Source organism: Brassica napus, chromosome A7 (assembly GCF_020379485.1).
Source record: "Brassica napus cultivar Da-Ae chromosome A7, Da-Ae, whole genome shotgun sequence".
Classification (NCBI taxonomy): domain Eukaryota; kingdom Viridiplantae; phylum Streptophyta; class Magnoliopsida; order Brassicales; family Brassicaceae; genus Brassica; species Brassica napus.
This window is the reverse complement of record NC_063440.1, coordinates 16,748,993-16,769,970: the sequence shown is the minus strand read 5'-3', so window position 1 is coordinate 16,769,970 and position 20,978 is coordinate 16,748,993. Positions and strand designations below refer to the sequence as shown.

Here is a 20,978-nt window from a genome sequence, read left to right as displayed (position 1 = left end):
TATACACAGTCACTTATCAAAATGATTACGATAATTTTTAAACTTGAAATCCGACAACATCACAAGGTTTACAAAACTAGTGGTAACTCTTGTAACAAGAGAAACAATTCAAGAAGTTTTCACACCATAGCTTTTTATTTATATATAAACAAGAGAGAGAGAGAGGAGACAAAGCAGTAAGGAAGACGCACGTGCGTCATTCATGCCACAGACAATTCAAGAAGATGCGGCTACAATAGACGTTTGTGTGGCCCATCCGAACTTATTATCACGACTGTGTTTGCTGCGAGAAGAAGAAGATTTCTTGTCTTTGCTGCCACGGGATGATGAAGATGAAGAATTGCTGCTCCCCTTTTGCCCCTTCTTTCCATTCTTCTTCAAGCTATCTCTGCTCTTTGATTTCTGCGGTTGCAGTTTCTTGCTCCTCGTGTGAGATACAAGGGAGGGTGGAGGATCATACACATCTTCAGCCCATGACACACTCAGCTTCTCCAGGGACTTGCCATACTTCTCTCGGCTGCCTTTAATGGCTGGGATGACGGTAACAGCGGTCATCTGTTGTTGGATTACCAGAAACACGAGTCAGACTCAGAAGCAGCCAACATAAACAGGGAACACAACACATATAAATGAATTACAGTATACGTAAATTGATTTTATCCAACTACTGATAGATATATTACACAGCCAAAGTCCAAGAAATGGTACTTTTTTCTCTTTTCCGTGTCTGAAATACTGAATTTTCCAGATAATTAAGTCGGCAGTGACGAGTTCTTTTAGGCATCTACGACTAAGATATGTGGAAAGTGATGATCACAAGCCTAAAAAATAATGGTACTGTATAGGATTGTTCAAATCATAAAGTCCGTTATTGTAGAATTCTCCAATCAACTGGTATGCATTTGCTTCGTGCAGGCTTGATTATTAGTCTAACTATTCTGCATTAAACACTAAAGCCTAAAGGGTTGGCCAATAAAACAGAACCAACGGATGTAAAAATTAACTCACACTCTCAGCGGTGGCAAGGTTCTTGTCTTCACCTTCACCATCATCAACCGAAGAATTGAGAATCGGTTTGATGATGTATTTGGAGTCTTCATTCACATATTGGTGTATATAACCACCACTATCATCCCCATCAGATTCTTGAGCATCGTCAGATCCAGTACCAGAGATATGATTCGAGCCATTATTAGAACTAGAAGCAGAGCTGCTCGACTCTGCATCTTTGTAATCCAACCCACCACAGACTGAGCTCATATCCAATTATAGCAAAAACAATAACTGCGACCAACGATATCAAAGTAACATCAGTGATTAACTTAATCAACAGAACTCTGTATCCAATAAAGATTCATATACATAAATAAATACCTTAAGAACGGTCACTGCCTAACAAGGAGAGATCACAAGCTCTCTTCTTCAATTAGCTTTTAGAACCAGACCAAGGTGGAGATGGAACAAAGGGATCTAAGAGAAAGAAAAAAACGAGAAGGGAGGGAAAGATCAACTAAGATTACCACGCCAATCACTCTTTTCGAGAGGTTTCAAACGATTAGAAGAATGATAGAAAGTCAACGAAGGAACCAAAGAGAGGAGTAGATCGGAGCTCAGCCGCATTATATCTTTCTATTTAGGCTCTTCGAAACCCTTATAACCGAAGAGCTACCCGGTAAAAGAAAATGGCCAAATCTACTCGTAAGAATTGCAGAGATGTTTGAGCTGATCAGTGGGTACAATCAATCATTCGGATTATCGAAATCACAATCAGATCCCAAAGAAAGAGCTAATCTGAGAAGACGAGACAGGATGAGGATGGAACGACATTTTTATAGCGAAAGAAAGGTCAACAGACAAATATCCAAGGCGAAAGACGTGGTCGCCTTTTTAGCGACGAATCATAACTATACACGTGTATATTTCATGGGCCTGGCATGTCATTATTATTAGCCAAAAATAGTCTATTGCATGATACAGAGGCATCTCCCATATAACACTACTTTTTCTTCTTTATTTTACAATAAAAGTTAATTTGCTTAATATATTTCACTCCTATTACAATGTAATTTTATTATAGAGTAAACCAACAAATCCAACTTCATAATAGAATTAATATATTTTAGTATCAAATATAGATGGAATAATAGTATTCCATTGGAGATGGTATGATAGTGTGTGTTTGTTTAGCACCAACATCAATGATCAACAATACTCCTTCTGTTTTAGTTTAATTATCATTGTACAAATAAAATTTTTATTTCAAAATTTTATAATTTTGATATAAAATTTATTGACTTTATATTTTAATCTATTTTCATATTGGTTAAAAACTAAGAAATGTTTTTTAAATAAAAAATATAAAAGACGTTTATTAGTTTTTTAAAGTTAAAATATAAGAAAAGTTTTTTATATTATGCTAAGACATATGTTTGTTAGTTTTAAACATGCTAAGAAATATAAAAGACATATTAAACATGTTTGTTAATTTAAAAGCAATATAAAAGACATATTAAACATGCTCTTAGCATTGACATGTCTTTGTTTACCACCAACATGAGTGATCAACATGGTCACTAAATTAATAACACGGTTAGATTAGAAACGCACGGGGTTTACCTGATTAGTTTCAAAGAAGCTTTCGTCAATTCAAATAATTAAGTAGGAGTATGTGTTTTATCCTAGTGTGACATATGAACTAACACATCCCCAAAAAGTGCTCCTTCCCTTTTGTCCTCTCTTTCTATTTTCCTTCAATTCGTAATGGCTCTTTCTCCTAATCGAGGGTGAATTATCATGCACACCCTCAGCTTCTCGAGTGACTTGCCGTGCTTCTTTCGACTGCCTTTCCTTTAATTTCTGAAACAGACCAACCACACTCTTTTTGATGTTGCGATTATGTATCTCCTTTGCGTTTTATGTATCTTCCGCTATAGTGTTTTATGATAAGCAACTCCAGATGGAGAAGCAAATCTTGAGATATGATCCCCGTAGTATAACAGTATTAAAAAAATTTAAACTAATTCTATATTAACTGCTAAAGTTCTTCGTTTAATATCTTTGATGAAAGAAAGAACTACGAGCAGCCTAAATGGTTTAGACTATCAGGTTTTCAATTCGTTCGATGAGACAAACTTAAAACTAAAAAGTAACTCGAAAAGCTGTTTATTCAAATTCCAAACATCTCAACAATCGAAAATCATTTCAAGAAGATTGATTTATACAAGAACGGCCCAATCAATATTAGAAAACCCAGAATCAACACAAAGAAAAAAAGAAGCCTAATTGCTTGTGAATTTGGTAACCGCCTTCGTCCCTTCGGAAACGGCGTGCTTCGCGAGCTCTCCGGGCAACACAAGCCTAACCGCCGTCTGGATCTCCCGAGACGTGATCGTCGGCTTCTTGTTGTACCTAGCGAGCTTCGAAGATTCCTGGGCGAGTTTCTCGAAGATGTCGTTGATGAAACTGTTCATGATCCCCATCGCTTTTCCGGAGATTCCGATGTCGGGATGAACCTGCTTGAGGACCTTGAAGATGTAGATCTTGTATGTCTCGATGCTCTTCTTCGACTTCTTCTTCTTCTCGCTTCCGCCTTCCTTCGAGATCTTCTTCTCCGCCTTTGGTCGCTTCTCGGCCGGTGATTTCTCCGCTGGCTTCTTCTCTGCCGGTTTCTTCTCTGCCGCCTTGGGAGCCATTATCGGTTATGGAGAGAGATTGAAACTGAGATTTGAGAGAGGGTTACAATGTTCAAAGATGCGTCTGTGGAAGAGAAGGGAAGAGCAGGATTTATTTATATAGATACTTGTGGTGGAACTTATTGGCTATGTTGCTTCACGCGGATTGATGACGTGGCGTCATTAGATGATTAAATCAACGGATGAGATCTCTTACATGCACTTATCCTTTTTAAAATAATGGATCAGGGATCTATCTTGATAACTACTATTTTGATGGGCCTTTATATTAGAGGGTCGGGCCCTTATTCGCGTCATTAACATCGTGTTAAGAAACTGAGGTTTTCAATGCATCTGAAGTACTGGAAAATGAGTGATTTATGAAGCCAACAACATATATAATAAACAGACAAGAGAAGAGTTCAAAGCTTTTGGGATCAATGATCATAACCCTGTAATCTTTGCGCCTTTTCATTAACATGTATTGTAAATTTGGATCAGGAACAACGTCAGGTGAATTTTTTTTATAAAGAAAACAGATTCAGCCATGGGTTTACTGGTTTAAATAGGACGGAAGAGAACCAGTAAGTCCACCAACGCGTTATGTTTTGTTGTCCACAAATCTGAAATCTTCCCGAGGAATGTGACCTCTCTCACTGCCACGCTGCTACTAAGAATTTAGGCCCTGACAATTCACATGAACCATGTAAATACGGTGACTGATTAAAATATATTTACGATATGTAAACACAAAACGATCATGGTACAGTTGGAACCAAAGACGAAACAAGAGTACAATCGAGCAGGTACTTGTAAGAAAATCGTTATGAACAGCATATGAAAAAGCAAGAGTAAAACCTAGCATTATATATAAATACCACAAGAGTAGTTTATCACACCGCATGCAAGTCTAACGTTTATTGTCTTTCAACTTTCATTATGTGCTGTTTATATATATGAAGATTTATATACAACACTGGCATTAAGGTTTTTGGACATAGCACTCAAGACCTTATAAGTCAACTACATATGATCTGGTCAAGCATTAATGGCAGTTACCTAACAGAGCTTGCGCCCGTCATTACCAAGCTAACAGCAAACAATCATCCAAAAACATATGAGCCATTGTTATATTTCTCACTCAACTCATCATCTATACATGACCCTGCAAGAGGCTATCCTATCCTATCCTAAGACTTGTACAGAATCAACAGCAGAACACGGGGACTGGGTAGTTAGTGAAGGACGAGTAGGCCCAAGGCCTGCTGTTCAAGGCCCAAGACCAACACAGATCTCTATCCAACGGTGCAGATCTATTCCCTCTCCTCTAAAAAAAAACCAAAAAAATATATATTCAGAATCTTCTTCGTTCGAAAATTCAACGGCCGTCCGGTTAATCTCTATCTCAGTTCTCCGATCAGATCTGGTACTTCTCCTTCGCGATTTGAATTGCTCTCTCTCTCTCTCTCACTCTTTTGCTTAAGTGTCTTTGTAACATTGATTGTTTTGCATTACCAGTTATCTGCTCGCGATGGCTGCTCCTCCTGCTAGAGGTCGGGCTGATTACGATTACCTCATAAAACTTCTCTTGATCGGAGACAGCGGTACGTTTCTTCATCCCCGATCGTAATACTGCATCTTATTCAAAATCGATTTCATATCCTGTTGATCGATACTCGTGATTTGTCCTTGTTTGAAGGATAGGATCGACACGTCAGTCAGTGATTTGAGTTTTTCGATCTTCCATTTGAGAAATTAGGCCTAATGTGATCTCGTAGATTTGAATTTCATCAGCTTAGGCTTTGATTTCTGATAAGAGATATTGAGACTCTACCTAGTTTTCTATTTTGCTTGAGAATCTCAAAACGTATATAGCAACAGTGGATAGGTTAATATGTGAGATGAAATTTTAGAGAAAGAGTCATCGAGACGAGAGTATTGAGGAGATTTTTAAGCCGAAGTTTCTCAACAATTTCGGATTCAGAGTTTAATTTGTTTCCGTTTCGTTCAGTAGATCATTTGTGTGTGTTTCGGATTGAGTATTGTTGAGAGTTTGTGAGGAAATCAATACTAAACTCTATCAGTAACGAACTCTCATTGGATGTTTTTGGGACAAATTGCTTAGAATAGTCAGTAACTTTGTTAGTGTAACGCATACTCCTTTCCTTGAGCCAAATTTGTCGAATACTCCTTGTGTTGATTGCTTTGACTGTTTCACTATGTTCAGTTCATGGATCATTCCAATGGTTTGTGCTTTATCTTCCTCTATTGCTTTTATGGACACATTTCGTGAATGTTACCAGGTGTAGGTAAGAGTTGCCTCCTCTTGCGTTTCTCAGATGGCTCCTTTACCACCAGTTTCATCACAACTATTGGGTATGCTCTTCGTTACATGACTCCTCTTCTCTATGTAGTTGTCTGTGCTTGAGTTTTTGTTGTTGGCAGAATTGATTTCAAGATACGGACTATTGAGCTGGATGGGAAGAGAATTAAGCTGCAAATCTGGGATACTGCTGGACAGGAGCGGTTCCGGACTATCACCACTGGTTTCTCTTTTAATTCCTCTTACTCTTATATATATATATATATATATATTCATTCTCTTTCCTTTCCTCACTATGGTGGGAATCTCACCTATGTGGTTTCTTCTCATTGCAGCATACTACCGTGGAGCCATGGGCATTTTGCTCGTGTATGATGTCACCGATGAATCATCTTTCAACAGTAACTACTTACAATTTGATTGATTCATTTTATTCCTTGTGCAACTAACAATCTCTTCCATCTCTTCACCATTTATTATTTTATAATCAAAATTTATTTGTTCTTTTCTATCCATTGTTTCCAGATATCAGGAACTGGATCCGTAACATTGAGCAGCACGCCTCTGACAATGTCAACAAGATTCTAGTGGGGAACAAGGCTGATATGGATGAAAGCAAACGAGTCTCTTTTTCTCTCTTTTACCTCTTCCCTTGTGTCTTCCTACTAATTTGTACATGATGATTGTGTTTGGCTGATACACTGATTTGTTTTGTTTCCCAGGCTGTGCCAACATCTAAAGGCCAAGCTCTTGCAGATGAATACGGAATCAAGTTTTTCGAGACCGTACGTTGTTACGTGTCAACACATACAGGAAAATGTCCCAACTCGTTTCAGTTTAGCTTACTTTGATGAGTTTGATCTTGCAGAGTGCCAAGACTAACTTAAACGTTGAGGAAGTTTTCTTTTCAATTGGTAAAGACATCAAGCAAAGACTTGCAGATACCGATGCCAGAGCTGAGGTTCGTTGAGCTTTAAAATTTATTTTCACCGTCATTAAGTGGAGCAATAGAGTAATGAGTCGAGAGCTTTAGTAATCATATGATAAGTCCTGGAGTATTAACATTATCGATTTTTATATCATTTTATAGCCACATACAATCACAATCAACCAATCAGACCAAGGTGCAGCAGGGACATCTCAAGCTACTCAGAAATCAGCATGTTGTGGTTAGTAAAAAACGCGTCCACGGCGCCAGTAAAGGAGAGGATCTATGTGCTATGGTGTTTTCTACATATTCTTTATAACTCTTATGTTCAGACTTTAGTACTCATTGCTGGAATCATAATAATTTGTTTGATGAATTTGTGTATACATAGATGACATATAAAAGAATGAAAGTAATGTTTGACAAGAGAAATTACAACTAAATTACAAATCCTAAGTGATATGCACAAATAAAAACTAGTTTACAAACTTAAAATCAGCCAAATTCTTCCCAAACACATATACAAGATCATTCTCCAATGGAGTTAGATTCAAATCCAAGCACTTGCTGGTATTACATCGGTTCAAAACCGGATAAACCGTAGACGAGACAACCGGTTGTTCGGTTCTCATGCTCTCCCTGTGCTTTCTCATGTGACCTCCTAAAGCTTGACCTGTCCCAAACATTTGACCGCAGATTGAACACTTATGCGCAGCATTCTCATTGTAACGATGCTTAACTTGTTCTTGGTCAATACTCAGCTTAGGTTTCTTGTGGCTGGCTCTGTGACCTCCTAGAGCTTGGAACGAATCAAATTTTCGATTACAGGTTTTGCACTCGAATTGGTTATCATTGGTTCTGCTTCGGGTTGATTGCTGTACCTCGATTTGCTTGACCACGAAACTCTGAGATAACATCATGAGACTTTTTACTATGTCTAAATCTGTGATGGATTCTTCGTAGTCGGACCGGTCTCTCTTCATGTTATTTTCGGTTGATTATGTCTTGAGAAGAGAAAAACCAAGATAGAACGAGTGATTTAGGTTTTGGTTGGTTTACCTATTAACAGTTGTAAGAGAATCTTAGTAACGAAGATTAGAAAGTCTTTTATAAGCAAAACAAAGAACGTTTCAGAGATTGTAACTTTCGTATTGGACCCCAAAAAGTCGTTTAAACTCCTATTCAAATAAATTAAGCAGCATTACTGGTTTGACTAAGGACAACATGTTAAATCTATTCGCTACTAGGCACATTTTGATTTCATTTATTAATCAGAAATTGCGTCCAAAAGATAATAAACAAATAATCTTTTGTTTTTTGTTTTTTGTTTTTATAAACAACTAATCTTAAATTCAAATTATAGATAGTTTTATAATCGGTAATTTTTTTATGAAGAATCATGTTGGCAGTTCTACTTACATCCAAATCTACTTGTTTCTAATCGGTAATTTTGATATGAAGAATCATGTTTATGAAGAATCAATTACTTTACGTAATTAATATTAACTCGCATTTTATCACAACTGAATTACAGATCTTTTGCTGTAAGAATATTAAATGAACTCTAAATAAAACAGCTGGTCTAAAGCTGTTTCCACATATACATTAGTTAGTTGCACATTGTTATGTTGTTGGCTTCCAAATTAGTAAGCAAACACGTTATTTTTTTTATTGACTCTGCACCTAAATGAGCACGTTGGTATTTACTTTTGTAAAGTAAAACGAAAAGTCAAATGACTGCATTCTCCAAAAATCAAAATCTGACAACTACTCTTCGGCGGTGTTCAAAAAAAAAGAAAAAAGACAACTATACTCTTCGGCTACACACTCTTTGAACGCGGAATCTATAGACTATACATTATATGTATAATGTATTACGTATTGGAAGTCTACACTGCATGCATGCATGCGTAAATATCGTCATCAGTGATGGAATCATGGCATTGGCAGCGGCTAAACAGGATTAAGATGATGGAAGACTTTTAGACTTAAGAGTTGAAATTTGAAAGTCAACTGGATTTTTATTTGGACAAACGAGACATTTGTAGATAGCTCACGTTTTGTTATAATCCACTCACAGATTAATTCCAACTTCTAATAGGTATTTGTTTTTGCTCTCCGCATTAGCATTTGGTATTACTGACCTCTTTTTCTTTATGTATCACTATCAGCATCACTGTAATAAATAAGCTTTCAAGTAGATAGTTTACGTTTACACGAAACATATATCCAAGATTTTGTTGTCAGAAATTCGGTGATTTTGTCTCAATTGGATTTAGTACGATGCGACTCGTATTTGTTTTGGATCTAAATACAGATATTGAGAGACCTATCTACACCTTTCTCTGCTTTAAATGATGCAACAATTTTTTAAAACATTAAATTTTGTTTAGATAACTGATTTACCTTAAAATATATTTTTTTTTCAAATAAGCCATAGATATTGAATTTTAACTTTATATATGATCTATTTTATGAAAATATAACTTAAATACAATACAATAGATAAAGAGAAAAAGACTAGGATAGCACCAAACCAAGTTTTTGTTCCCAAAGTAGCACTCAAGGCTCAAAGTCACAAAAATAGGTTTCATTAAAGAGGTAAATATACACTTATACCCTTGGGTTAATTAATCCAAACCTTAGGGTTTAGAGTTAAGGGGGTGGGGTTTTGGAATTAGGGTTTAAAATTTTATAAAAAATAAATACTAAAATAAAAAATAAAAATTTATAAAACAGTTTCAAAAATTATTTTTAAACTATAAAAAGAAAATTTGAAAAAAAAATAAAAAAAAATTCAAAATTTTTTTTTAAAAAAAATTATAAAAATTTCGAATCTGAAAACATATAATCTGAAACTATAAATTTTTTTTTAATTTTTTTAATTTTTTTATTTTTTTTTATTTTTTTATTTTTTTTTTAATTTTTTATTTTTTTTTTTATTTTTTTATTTATTTTTGTTTGTTTATTTAATTTAAACCAAGGATATTAGGGACATTTTACCCTTTAATGAATGTCATTTTTGTGACTTTCTCCTTCTAGTGCTCTTTTTGTGACATAAACTTCAAAAGGTGCTATTATTGACAATTGCCCATAGATAAATGATGTGGAAGTGTTTTTATTTCAGTGGTTTGAATAAAAGTTTCCATATCATGAGTGAGTGCGCCAATTTGTAAATCAATGAAAAAAAACTTACAAAACATCTTCACCATAGTACAAAAAGTGTTGTGATGCATGAATTTAGTAAAAAAACGTTATAAAGTAGCACAATTAGACGTGAATTTTCATAAAATTAGTAAAAATTGTTGATTATAGAAATCGTCTATGCAAGATTTTTATAGTTTGTAATAACTTAATTAATAAACATTAAAACTTGATCTCGATCCAGTGGCATCGCTTATGACTTTTGATAATAGTCTGCACATGTACAAGTTTAACCTTACCGGTAAGCAGAGTGAGTGAGAGAACAGTGTTTTAAATCTATGAACATAAACGCACATACTCAGAAGGTTTGGAATTTTACTCTGAAACCCCGAAAACAACACAAGTACATAAACAATATCCATGAATCAGTTCCAATGAAACACAATCTTAAGTCTTAACAAGGGTGAGAGACAAGTCAATGACCGTGAACACTTAGAGCAGTGCTGATCCGTAGAAGACAGCTTCCGCAGGACCCGTCATGTAGATATGGTTGTCCTCCTGCCTCCACTCTATCTCCAGTGGTCCGCCCGGCAGATCCACCGTGCATTTCTGTTTCACCATGACCAATACAAAGCTCGAGGTTACATATCCCATGCAGCAAATCTCAGCTCGTGATCCCAAAAAGATTAAGAACGCATAACTCTTTACTGATAGATATAACAAAAGGAATACAAGGTTCTTTCTCCCACAAGAGATCAACTCTTGCCAAAAGATCCGGAAAGGATCCCAACACGGTGTATAACCCTTGTCCCCTCGGCTAAACCTATGATTAAGAAAACAAACTCCCTCCCCGCTACTTCACAATTCACATGTGTGAACTGTGAAGCTTATTTAAACTCAAATGTGCATACAAAAAGGAAAACCAATCAGTTTATCTAGCACAACGTCGGTTTCTCTAAACTATCATGCTTCATTTCATGTATATATTATATGGAAGACTAGGAGCTGCATACTACTGTATAATCTGATCATATTATCAAATTATGAAACTGGTATCCAGTTCTTTTAGTTCTAAAATTCGAAACTTACCCTGTTGGCTCGACCTTCAAGGACTGCTGCAACAACCAGAGCGCAAGCTCCAGTTCCACATGCCAAAGTTGCTCCTGCAGTATGTTTAAGCTTTTAAGGAAACATAGAGTGCTGATAATTTGACAGAGAAGTTAGTTTGAACGATTAGGTGACCTGCTCCGCGCTCCCAGACACGCATTTTCAAATGAGAACGTGACAAAACTTCCACAAACTCTGCAGATAAAACGCAAAGAATTGTAAGACAACCGTAAGAGATATAAACTCAAGATACGATAGAGAATTAATCTCCACAAACCTGTGTTAGTTCGAGCTGGAAACATTTCATGATGCTCAAACTTTGGACCAATCTCTTGCAAGTTTAAATCATCAACCTTCAGATTCTGGTTTGACACAAGAGTAAAATTACAAACGGTGAGAAACTCCATACGTCGAAGAATAATAAGAGTCTAGGAACGCAAACCAACGCACCGGTCCACCCTTTGTACCAAACGTGATACAGTGAGGATTGCCCATACTAACACAAGTCACATTCCAGGTGACTCCATCAACAACTAGTTCCGCCTGAACAACAGCTTCACCTTTGGTCCCAGGCAACTTGGTGGGCACATCTTGTGCTTTTAGAATCGGTATCCCCATGTCAACCTTAACCTGTTCAATCACAATCCAGTAAACAACGAGATAAAGAGCCCATCATCCAAATGATTTTACCTGTCCATCATCTTGAATTTCAGGAACAATCAGGCCAGCTCCGGTATGCATTGTAAAACTACCCAAAAAAGACATCAGAGAGATTAATAGCAAGCAAGTATGACTAATGGTCAGAACATGTTTCTGCGATACAGATAAAAAAGATACCTATGCTTCCCCTGCAAGTTCTCAAGCTCAGCAATGAACCTTGCAAAGCATCTAACTCCATTACCACACATCTACAATAACAAAACCAAAAAGCCGTTGACTTTCAAGAACTCACTCAAAAACATATCTTATCGCAAAAAAGGCCCACCTCTGGTTCACTTCCATCTGAATTGAATATCCTCATTGTGTAATCAGCACCATTGACTCCCGGCATTGCAAAGATAACTCCATCAGCACCAACACCGAAGTTCCGATCGCAGAGCTTCGCCGCCTGCTCTTGAGTGATCTTAGGTTCCGATGAGTCTCTGTTATCCACCTGACAAGAAAAGAAAAGTCTTCATCTTTTGAAACCGTGCATTGGGATTGGAACCGTGTATTGACGGAAACTAAAGTTACCAAAATGAAGTCATTGCCGAGACCGTGATACTTCACGAAATGGAGAACTTTTTTGGACTCTCTGTTCTCGAGAAAACTCGCCGGCGTTATTTTCTCGGCGGTGACGGCGTCCATTGAGGAGGAGGAGGAGGCTGCAGACACGCGAAGCCTAGCGCTCCCAACGCGATGTTCTCTCTCGATGGAACGGAGAGAAAGAGAAGAGACGGAACCTAGCTTCCTGGAGAAGGTGTTTGAGAGTAGGCGCGTTTGCGGCGCGACGGAGACGGTGTTAACGGCGGCTATCTCCATTGTTGCTTCTGACTTTTTTCTCTCTCTCTCTGTTGCAACTTACTCCTTATTGGGAGTATTTGAAGAGAACATCGTGATGTTTTGACGTTTGATGACTAAACTCTGCGTTGTCTCTTTACTTGGACATCATAAACTTCATGTCGTTTTTGTAAGTCAGATATTTTTTTTAAAGGCCCGGTAACAGAAGCCCACTGAAAACTTTGTAAAGCCCATCTCTCTCTCTCCTTCGCCGTCTCCTACCTCTTCCTTCTCTCTCTCATCATTTCGTTTCAGTCTCTGTCGCTGTCAAATATTTTCCCCTGAGATTTTTGATTCGCCAGCTACAATTGAGTGAAGATCATTCCGTATCTCCGATCTAAACTCCCGTAGATTCAATCTTTGAGAGAGATAGAGATTTACGGTTAGTTTCTTTGCTGCATTACTTTATGCTTTTTTTATAGATTATTTAGGGTTTTCGAATTTCAGAATCTAATCTCCTTAATTCGATTCGAATTCATCCACAATCATCCCTTGGGTTTTTGATTTCAGCTCAGGATTTGCAATTATAATAATAACCCATTAATGCAAAGCAGTGTGCATCGTGAGAAAGCTAGCTCGATCGCCATGATCTTGGAAACTCGGAGGAACGTTGAGTTCCCACATAGGAACGTCGATAAGCGTCCGAGGAAACGGCCTCGGTTAGCTTGGGATGCTCCTCCTCCTCTTCCTCCACCATCCTCGGTAACGACTTGTCCACATATATATCAAAAAGCTATTCTTTTACTCAATTGGGACTGCTTAAAAAGTTTCCATCTTTTTTTTTGTGTTTGCTCGAGAGCTAAGTCTTTTACATCTTCTTTTCAGGTATTTCATCCTCCGTTGTACTATGGTCCTGAGTTTGCGAGTGGAGTAGTTCCCAGTTTTGGTTACCCAAACATGTTTTTTAACGGCCTTCCTCGTCAGGGCTCTCCTCCCTGGAGACCTGATGATAAAGACGGCCACTTTTCCTTTGTGGTTGGAGATACTTTAACTCCACGATGTGAGTCTTTCGTCATCTTATCTGTTTCATCATCAACCCTATCCATGGATGGAGGTTAACTGCCCCTCTTCTGTTGTGATTGCAGATCAAATTCTCAGCAAAATGGGTGAAGGTTAGTTTACCTCTCTGGGTATATGTTTTTTCTTCTTAGTAATTTCATCATCAAATGGATTGTATTGCTTGCAGGTACATTTGGACAAGTACTGGAATGTTTTGATGATAAACACAAAGAAGCTGTGGCGATCAAAGTTATACGGTCCGTACCCAAGTATCGTGAAGCTGCCATGATTGAAATTGACGTGCTGCAAAGGCTTTCAAGGCATGATGTTGGTGGTTCTCGGTAAGGATATTTCTTTCCTCTTTCTATAATTCGTGGTTAGTACTTTATTGCATTTTGGTATAAGCTCTTCCGTTCATTGCAGTTGTGTGCAAATACGGAATTGGTTTGACTATCGTAATCATATTTGTATTGTAAGTACTTGTTACCTTTTGTTTGATAAGTTTGAGATCAAAAGAACTTGCGGATGGGTTTAAATGGTTTCAACAGGTATTTGAGAAGCTTGGACCGAGCTTATATGACTTTCTCCGCAAAAATAGTTACCGTTCATTTCCTATTGACCTTGTTCGGGAGCTTGGCCGACAACTTTTGGAGTCTGTAGCATGTGTGTGGACTATTCTTTACCCATTCTTCTATATAGTTGTCCATTAGTGCCATGAATCATTTTACTTTCTGAAACTTTTTGATACAAGACTTAGGCATTAGTAGTAGCTAGTTATTCCTTAATCCAAATTGCTCCGACGCTATGTTTTGAGACTTCTGTTTACCAATGTATTCAGACTTTGTTCATTCTTCTGACAGATATGCACGACTTGCGGCTGATTCACACAGATTTGAAGCCGGAGAACATTCTTCTGGTGTCGTCTGAATATATCAAAATACCTGATTATAAGGTGAGTATTCAATCATCTCCAAGCTAAACGCATCTAGGTTCATGGCTTATGTGATATGGATTCATGAAGGAACTTGTATAACTCAATTTGGTTGACTTTGTTTCCTTTGTGCTCATGAAAATCTAGTTTCTATCACGACCCACGAGAGACGGTTCATACTTCAAGAATCTGCCAAAGTCAAGTGCCATCAAGCTCATTGATTTTGGAAGTACAACGCTTGAACATCAAGACCATAACCATATCGTATCCACAAGGCATTACCGCGCACCAGAAGTTATCCTAGGTAAACTTTTAACACATCTGTGTAGATAATATTTTGTTTGCATAGCTGTCGATAGTTAATATATTGAAACATTATCGCAGGGGTTGGATGGAACTATCCATGTGACCTGTGGAGTATCGGTTGCATACTTGTTGAACTTTGTTCGGTGAGTAACTTTCTCTCCTCATGTTATTCTGTACACCAGTATTCATATCTCAATAGATGTTCCTTGTGAATAAATTCTTGTAGGGAGAGGCGCTTTTCCAAACGCATGAAAACTTGGAGCATTTGGCCATGATGGAAAGGGTCCTAGGACCATTACCGCCTCATATGGTGCTGAGAGCCGAGTAAGAACAAGAAGTTCATCCAGAATGAAATTGAAAACCGTTAGTTTATTATATCAAAATCAAAATTGTTCTTGCAGCCGGCGCTCTGACAGATACTTCAGGCGAGGCGCAAAGTTAGATTGGCCTGAAGGTGCGACGTCAAGAGACAGCTTAAAAGCAGTGTGGAAACTTCCCCGGTTACCGGTAAATAATCTGTCAGTAACTTCGGACTTGACATTGGCTGCTCTGCAATATTGAAAATTAGCGACACCATTGTTTTTGCAGAATCTGATAATGCAGCACGTGGATCACTCGGCGGGTGATCTGATAGATCTGTTACTAGGGCTGCTTAGATATGATCCAACGGAGAGGCTCAAGGCAAGGGAAGCACTGAACCATCCCTTCTTCACTAGAAGCCGGGAACAAAGTATTCCCTTTATCCAAAACCCTCATCCATTTTTATATAACCACAAAAACTAAAAAGGAAGAAGAAACTGCAGATTAATGTTTGCATAAAAATCTGCAGTTTCCTTGCATATTTTCATGTATAGAAATGAAAAGAAAGAGTGAAAGGCATGTCCCTTGCTTGTTTTTTTCAGTCTTTTGTTGTGTTTGTTTCTTGTGTTCATCTTCCGACCACGACCAAGGTTGTCGTTCTGTGGCTGTTTGAAAAGAGTTATTACAGTTACTTTAGTGTGACAGTGTGTTCATCTTGCATATTATGCAGCTTCATGATGGCTGGTGATTGAATACGACAACTATCAACAACTCTTTATACAAGTTGTAGTACAGAAAGAGATCCAAACACGTATCCGATCGAAACCTATATTAGGGCCCGTATGGATCCGTTCAGCGGGAAACTGAGGCCCACGAAAGATAAAACGGTGGCGTATTACTGATGGAAAAGCTTCATCATCTTCTTCCTCAGCTATCTCCTTACTGAATAGGGTTTTGAAGGGACAAGGTTTATCTCGATAATGGAGTCTCTGGGAAGATTACAGCCATTTCACCTTTCCTTCCCGAAACACCCATCATTTCCCCCCTTCAGACCATTAATCCGACCAAACTCCTCTTTCAAACACACTCCAATCAAAGCTTCCTCCTCCAAATCCCAAAACCCTATCACCCCTCTCCACAAGTCCACACCTTTCCGCCTCTTCAAGTCCACATGCATCACTCTAACAACCGCCGCCGCCCTCCTCTTCGTCAACCTCCGGCTCAAACCTCCGGCGATTGCAGCTCCCGTCGCGCCTCCTCCGTCAACGGAAAGCAAAGAACACATGACCTTGGAAGAAGAGGAGAGAGCGCTTGAAGAGCATTTAGCAACTCACCCTCCTGACGTAGACTCTCTTCGTTCCTTAATGGAGGTAAAGATCAGATCTCGAAAACTCACAGAAGCGGTAGAAGTAGTCGACCGTTTGATCAAACTAGAACCAGAAGAACCAGAATGGCCTGTCCTTAAAGCTAACATCTTTACATACAGTGGAGAGATAGACTCAGCTACAGCTTCATTCGAAGAGATTCTTGCTAAGGACCCTCTTCGCGTCGAAGCTTATCACGGCTTGGTCATGGCTTACTCAGATGCAGGACTGGACTTGAAAGATGTGGAGAGTAGGATCGAAGATGCGATGCTGAGATGCAAGGAGGAGAATAATCACAACGATTTTCGAGATTTTAAGCTTCTTTTGGCGCAGATTCGGGTTATTGAAGGGAAGCATAGTGAAGCATTGAAGCTTTATCGAGAGCTTGTGAAAGAAGAGCCAGGAGATTTCAGACCGTATCTCTGTCAAGGTGTTATATACACGTTGCTGAAGAAGAAAGACAAAGCAGAGGAACAGTTTGATAAGTTTAGAGAACTTGTGCCTGAGAATCATCCTTACAGAGAGTATTTCATGGATAATTTGATTGCTTCCAAGCTTTTCTCAGAGAAGACGCAGCGCGAGATGGCTGGATCAGAGAGTTGATTTGTTTTGGTGGATCATATTGAGATGAATAATGTTTAGTTGATTTTGATGCTTTCTCGTAGATGTTTGTTTAGTTGGTTTTTACAAGGATCATAAGTTGAACACTTGGATTTGAATCACAATCTCTTGTGCACATGGTCTAGACGATGCTTAGATACATCATTGTTCATTATCTTGAAAAGAAACAAAACTAGTTGGCAAAATTAATTTACTTGACACTTAGTCTAGATGATGCTTAGGCATTGTTCATTAGGTGGAAAAGAAACAAAATTACTTGGCTAATGGCACACACAAATGATCTGTGACATAAGACTAGTCGCTCGTTTCATCTGGGACGCTCAAATCTTCCAATGAGTGGAGAAGAGAAGCTGAGATGATGTGTGAATCCTAGACCAGAGGTTCTAACTCTTTCGTCGTCTTATTTTCTTTATGGTTGCATGTTGTTACTAGTCCATCAACACACATGTAACTTTGGGATCATTGGAATGTTTGTTCAAACAGTATCCGAATCTCTTGTTCTAATTGTATCCAAAAAACATGAAAATAGCTAAAAATATTCAAATACCCCAAATTTAATCCAAAATCTGTCGAAACTACAAAGATATTTACCCGAATTGAATTTCTGAAAATATAAAATTTTACCCTAAACTTGAGACCATGTCCGCAAACTTTAATCTGAAACATAAAAAATATTCGTAATATCAAAAATATACTATAATACTCAAACATAACTAATCTATACAGGAAATTTTGAGTATTTCAAATATTTGATAGGATCTTGGGTAGGACATAGACCTGAAACAAGATCTGTATGTAAATTTTTTTACCTAATAGGTATTTTATTTTAGACTTGACCGAACAGAACCTATAATTTTTGATCTGTTCTGATTCGGGTTTGGTGAGAGTAGAATGCTCAATCAGTGGCGGAGCTATGTGGGTGGGAGGGGGTCGGCTGACCCTGTGATTTTTATAAAACATGAATTTCACTTATATATTTTAGGTAGTTTTCAGAATATTTGGTTAAAAACCTTTAGTTTGACCCCCATAACTCAAGACTAATTCTTTCTTTTGACCCACTTTAATATCTTCTTAACAATTTTACATAATTAGTTTAGTAAATGACTCATCTAAAATGTGATGCTAGCTCCGCCACTGTGCTCAATCCTATGAAAAACTAACATGTATTTAAATCATAAACTACAATGTTTCAAAATCAGTGTTTTTACTATCAAACTGAAACTCTAATGCTTTTATTGCTTGAATCTATTGGTTGTGGATAATGATCAGGTAATATGCCTCGAATGGCCAAGTCGTGATTTATAAATGAGTCATAAGTATGAGAGAGATCTCCTTCCTCTATGAAGTTGTCATATCTGGACCACATTTTTGACAATCACAAACGATGATCTTCTTCATCTTTTTCTGTAGTTGAAGTTTATAAATGCTATGTTCAATAGCCCATGTTCGTGCTTGATTTTTTGCCTAGGTTAGGTCCCCACAATCCCATCAACCGATAGAGAAATTAGTCAAATGATTGATTCATTTGGTTGTCTGAACATTGATTGAAATGTTTCGGTTAACAAAAAACTAAATAGACAATAACTTTTAAGTGAAGCAAGACCTGTGTTTTGGTGGTGATTAACTTGAGGGTAAAAGTCTAATACGGTGAAACTACCAGGGTTTGAATCCCGATCACTGAAAAATTAATATTTCGGCATCACTAAAGACATGAGACTGACACGAGGCAACACGTGACTAGTCTGAACCACTTGTGTAAGGCTAGAATACTAGAAAAAAAATTAGGTGTATGATTTTTCATAGTATTCAACCGTAGGATTCTGTGAACAAAGTGACGTCCTCAAATTTGTTGATGTGTTATTACAACATTTATTCTCATAAAAAGGACAATTTTTATTTTTAAAAATTGTGACACAATAGCAAGTTAAATTGTAACATTTGTAACTTTACTTTTATAAATTAAACTTTTTATGAAGTATAGTAATAACTCATATCACAATTAAATTGAATAATATAATATTATTATTAATAAAATTCTAAGTAATTTACTTACAAATATATTAAAGTTATAGGTTTGATGTTTAACGGAAAAACAAAATTTATCCAAAAACATTATATTTTAAAATGCAAATTTTATCAAATTTTATTAAACTTAGATAAACTCAAATTAAAATTATGTTAAATCAGATAAAATTAGAAGTGGTTAATATTATCTTTTTACAAATTGATGAAGCTAGAATCGTAAAAATGGTATATTATATTTTTGTTTATAGACTATCTCTAATGTATTGTGCTATTTTTACTATAATAGAGATGTGTTTTGCTCTAATGTATTTCTCTAAAATAGCAATCCATACATATAAATTAAAACTAGAGGAATGTTATTTCTTCTTTTATAGATAGAAAAAAAAATACTATTTTAGAGGAAAAAATGGAGCTGAAATGGAATAATTTTGTTTTTAAATGCTATTATAGAAGCAAAATATAGAAATTGGTTGGAGATACTTTTGTGTAGAAAATTGGTTTTCAAACCACTATTCTTATCCTATGTCAACCACTTAATAAAATATTATTTCGTTTTATAACATGTATATATGGTCCTAACCATTGTAGATTTAGGGTCTTAATGGTAAACACGGTTTTGATAATATAAACACTGCAAAACTAAAGTACAGTACGGTTCAACTGTGGTTGCGGGATGAATGCATATTTGATAGAAAAAATAGAGTGATTTTGATAGAAAAGTAATGTAAAATAAATATATTAATACATTTAGAAATTAAAATTTGTTTGCTTAGTGATAATGTCATAATATTTTTTTTAAAAGTTGAAATAGAAAATCTAGTATATATATTTGTTAATATAAATTTAAAAGAAAGACTTTAGAATAACACTAAAAATATTTTTGCCACAAATATAGACTTTAAGGATCAAAATGACCAAAATATTTCATTAAAGAGGTAAATATACACTTATATTTCTAGAGTTAACTAATCCAAATTTTAAGGTTTAGAGTTAAGAGGTGGAGATTTGAGATTAATGTTTAAAATTTTATAAAATAAAAAATTAAGCTGAACAAGTAATTAATCACATTGTCGTCTTCCTTCTCTCCGCCTTTTCTTCAACTTTTTCACAATGGTTTGGTTCACTTCCACTCTCATAACAAATTTAGTAGCTTGGATTTTAGTAAAACGACGTACTTCTCTTTTATTGATATTAGATATTATTCGGGATGCATCTGAATCATTAAGCTGTTATTATAACAACATCAAACCACGTTAAACTTTTTTCTGTCAGCTATTACATCATCACCCAAAATAATATTGTAACATCTTACAAACTACGACTTTACGGTAGACAATATAACCACGACACATATGTCATCTAAGCTAAAAGTATATGAGACTTCAGCGAATGACTAAACTTATAGTATATAATGTAAAACCCTTGTAATCTAAAGCGACCATTGGAGTAATGGTAACGTACCAGGCTACCACGTACCAATGCACCAACTTAGTTACTTTCGTTTAATTATTTTGAATTTTTGGTGTAAAAATATTGATTTGTAATATATTAACCCCCCTTAGTATTCAAAGTTCAGTCTTGTAAAAAAAGGTTTAGTCTCTTCAGTGAGTAGCAAGCTAGTTGATTTGTAGTTAATTTATAAATATTGGTATTTTTTTGTCAACTAAAAATACTAAGATTAACATATAAGTATTGGCATTCTCACTGAAAACATGGACAA

At 36.6% G+C, this 20,978-nt stretch overlaps 7 protein-coding genes across 9 annotated transcripts; 3 read left to right on the top strand and 4 right to left on the bottom strand.

Moving 5' to 3' along the window:
* Window positions 1-13: 13 nt before the first annotated feature.
* BNAA07G37590D lies at window positions 14-1,828 on the bottom strand. Its single transcript, XM_013792486.3, has 3 exons — window positions 1,375-1,828; window positions 1,009-1,284; window positions 14-555 (listed from the first exon to the last, which is right to left on the bottom strand). Exons 2-3 carry the CDS (start codon window positions 1,258-1,260, stop codon window positions 217-219), a joined length of 591 nt encoding a protein of 196 aa, XP_013647940.1. The 5' UTR covers window positions 1,261-1,284; window positions 1,375-1,828; the 3' UTR covers window positions 14-216.
* Window positions 1,829-3,146: 1,318 nt separating this feature from the next.
* Window positions 3,147-3,777, bottom strand: LOC106356718 (histone H2B.8). Its single transcript, XM_013796445.3, has one exon. The coding sequence runs from the start codon at window positions 3,690-3,692 to the stop codon at window positions 3,279-3,281; it is 414 nt and encodes a 137-aa protein (XP_013651899.1). The 5' UTR covers window positions 3,693-3,777; the 3' UTR covers window positions 3,147-3,278.
* A 1,073-nt stretch (window positions 3,778-4,850) lies between these two features.
* LOC106352841 (ras-related protein RABE1a-like) lies at window positions 4,851-7,298 on the top strand. Its single transcript, XM_013792483.3, has 9 exons — window positions 4,851-5,097; window positions 5,190-5,275; window positions 5,975-6,047; window positions 6,117-6,217; window positions 6,330-6,395; window positions 6,520-6,617; window positions 6,717-6,779; window positions 6,863-6,955; window positions 7,085-7,298. The coding sequence occupies exons 2-9, from the start codon at window positions 5,203-5,205 to the stop codon at window positions 7,166-7,168; spliced, it is 651 nt and encodes a 216-aa protein (XP_013647937.2). The 5' UTR covers window positions 4,851-5,097; window positions 5,190-5,202; the 3' UTR covers window positions 7,169-7,298.
* A 23-nt stretch (window positions 7,299-7,321) lies between these two features.
* Window positions 7,322-9,002, bottom strand: LOC106352840 (zinc finger protein ZAT18-like). The gene has a single exon (XM_013792482.3). The coding sequence runs from the start codon at window positions 7,903-7,905 to the stop codon at window positions 7,399-7,401; it is 507 nt and encodes a 168-aa protein (XP_013647936.2). The 5' UTR covers window positions 7,906-9,002; the 3' UTR covers window positions 7,322-7,398.
* A 1,379-nt stretch (window positions 9,003-10,381) lies between these two features.
* On the bottom strand, window positions 10,382-12,785 carry LOC106352839 (diaminopimelate epimerase, chloroplastic-like). Its single transcript, XM_013792481.2, has 9 exons — window positions 12,407-12,785; window positions 12,159-12,326; window positions 12,011-12,081; window positions 11,864-11,921; window positions 11,624-11,803; window positions 11,451-11,535; window positions 11,309-11,368; window positions 11,156-11,229; window positions 10,382-10,675 (listed from the first exon to the last, which is right to left on the bottom strand). The coding sequence occupies exons 1-9, from the start codon at window positions 12,692-12,694 to the stop codon at window positions 10,559-10,561; spliced, it is 1,101 nt and encodes a 366-aa protein (XP_013647935.2). The 5' UTR covers window positions 12,695-12,785; the 3' UTR covers window positions 10,382-10,558.
* Window positions 12,786-12,895: 110 nt separating this feature from the next.
* LOC106352837 (serine/threonine-protein kinase AFC1) lies at window positions 12,896-15,968 on the top strand. 3 transcript variants are annotated; one of them, XM_013792477.3, is made up of 13 exons: window positions 12,896-13,094; window positions 13,223-13,414; window positions 13,538-13,712; window positions 13,798-13,824; window positions 13,899-14,052; window positions 14,135-14,183; window positions 14,260-14,374; window positions 14,572-14,663; window positions 14,790-14,946; window positions 15,027-15,091; window positions 15,175-15,272; window positions 15,350-15,455; window positions 15,537-15,968. In XM_013792477.3, exons 2-13 carry the CDS (start codon window positions 13,256-13,258, stop codon window positions 15,729-15,731), a joined length of 1,392 nt encoding a protein of 463 aa, XP_013647931.2. In that variant the 5' UTR covers window positions 12,896-13,094; window positions 13,223-13,255; the 3' UTR covers window positions 15,732-15,968. The 3 variants fall into 3 exon arrangements, with proteins under 3 accessions (XP_013647931.2, XP_013647932.2, XP_048592955.1); XM_013792478.3 differs by having other exon boundaries at window positions 12,909-13,094; window positions 13,267-13,414; XM_048736998.1 differs by lacking the exons at window positions 12,896-13,094; window positions 14,135-14,183; window positions 14,260-14,374 and having other exon boundaries at window positions 13,277-13,414.
* LOC106352838 (protein SLOW GREEN 1, chloroplastic-like) lies at window positions 15,969-17,348 on the top strand. The gene has a single exon (XM_013792480.3). It carries the CDS (start codon window positions 16,229-16,231, stop codon window positions 17,213-17,215), a length of 987 nt encoding a protein of 328 aa, XP_013647934.2. The 5' UTR covers window positions 15,969-16,228; the 3' UTR covers window positions 17,216-17,348.
* Window positions 17,349-20,978: the final 3,630 nt, after the last annotated feature.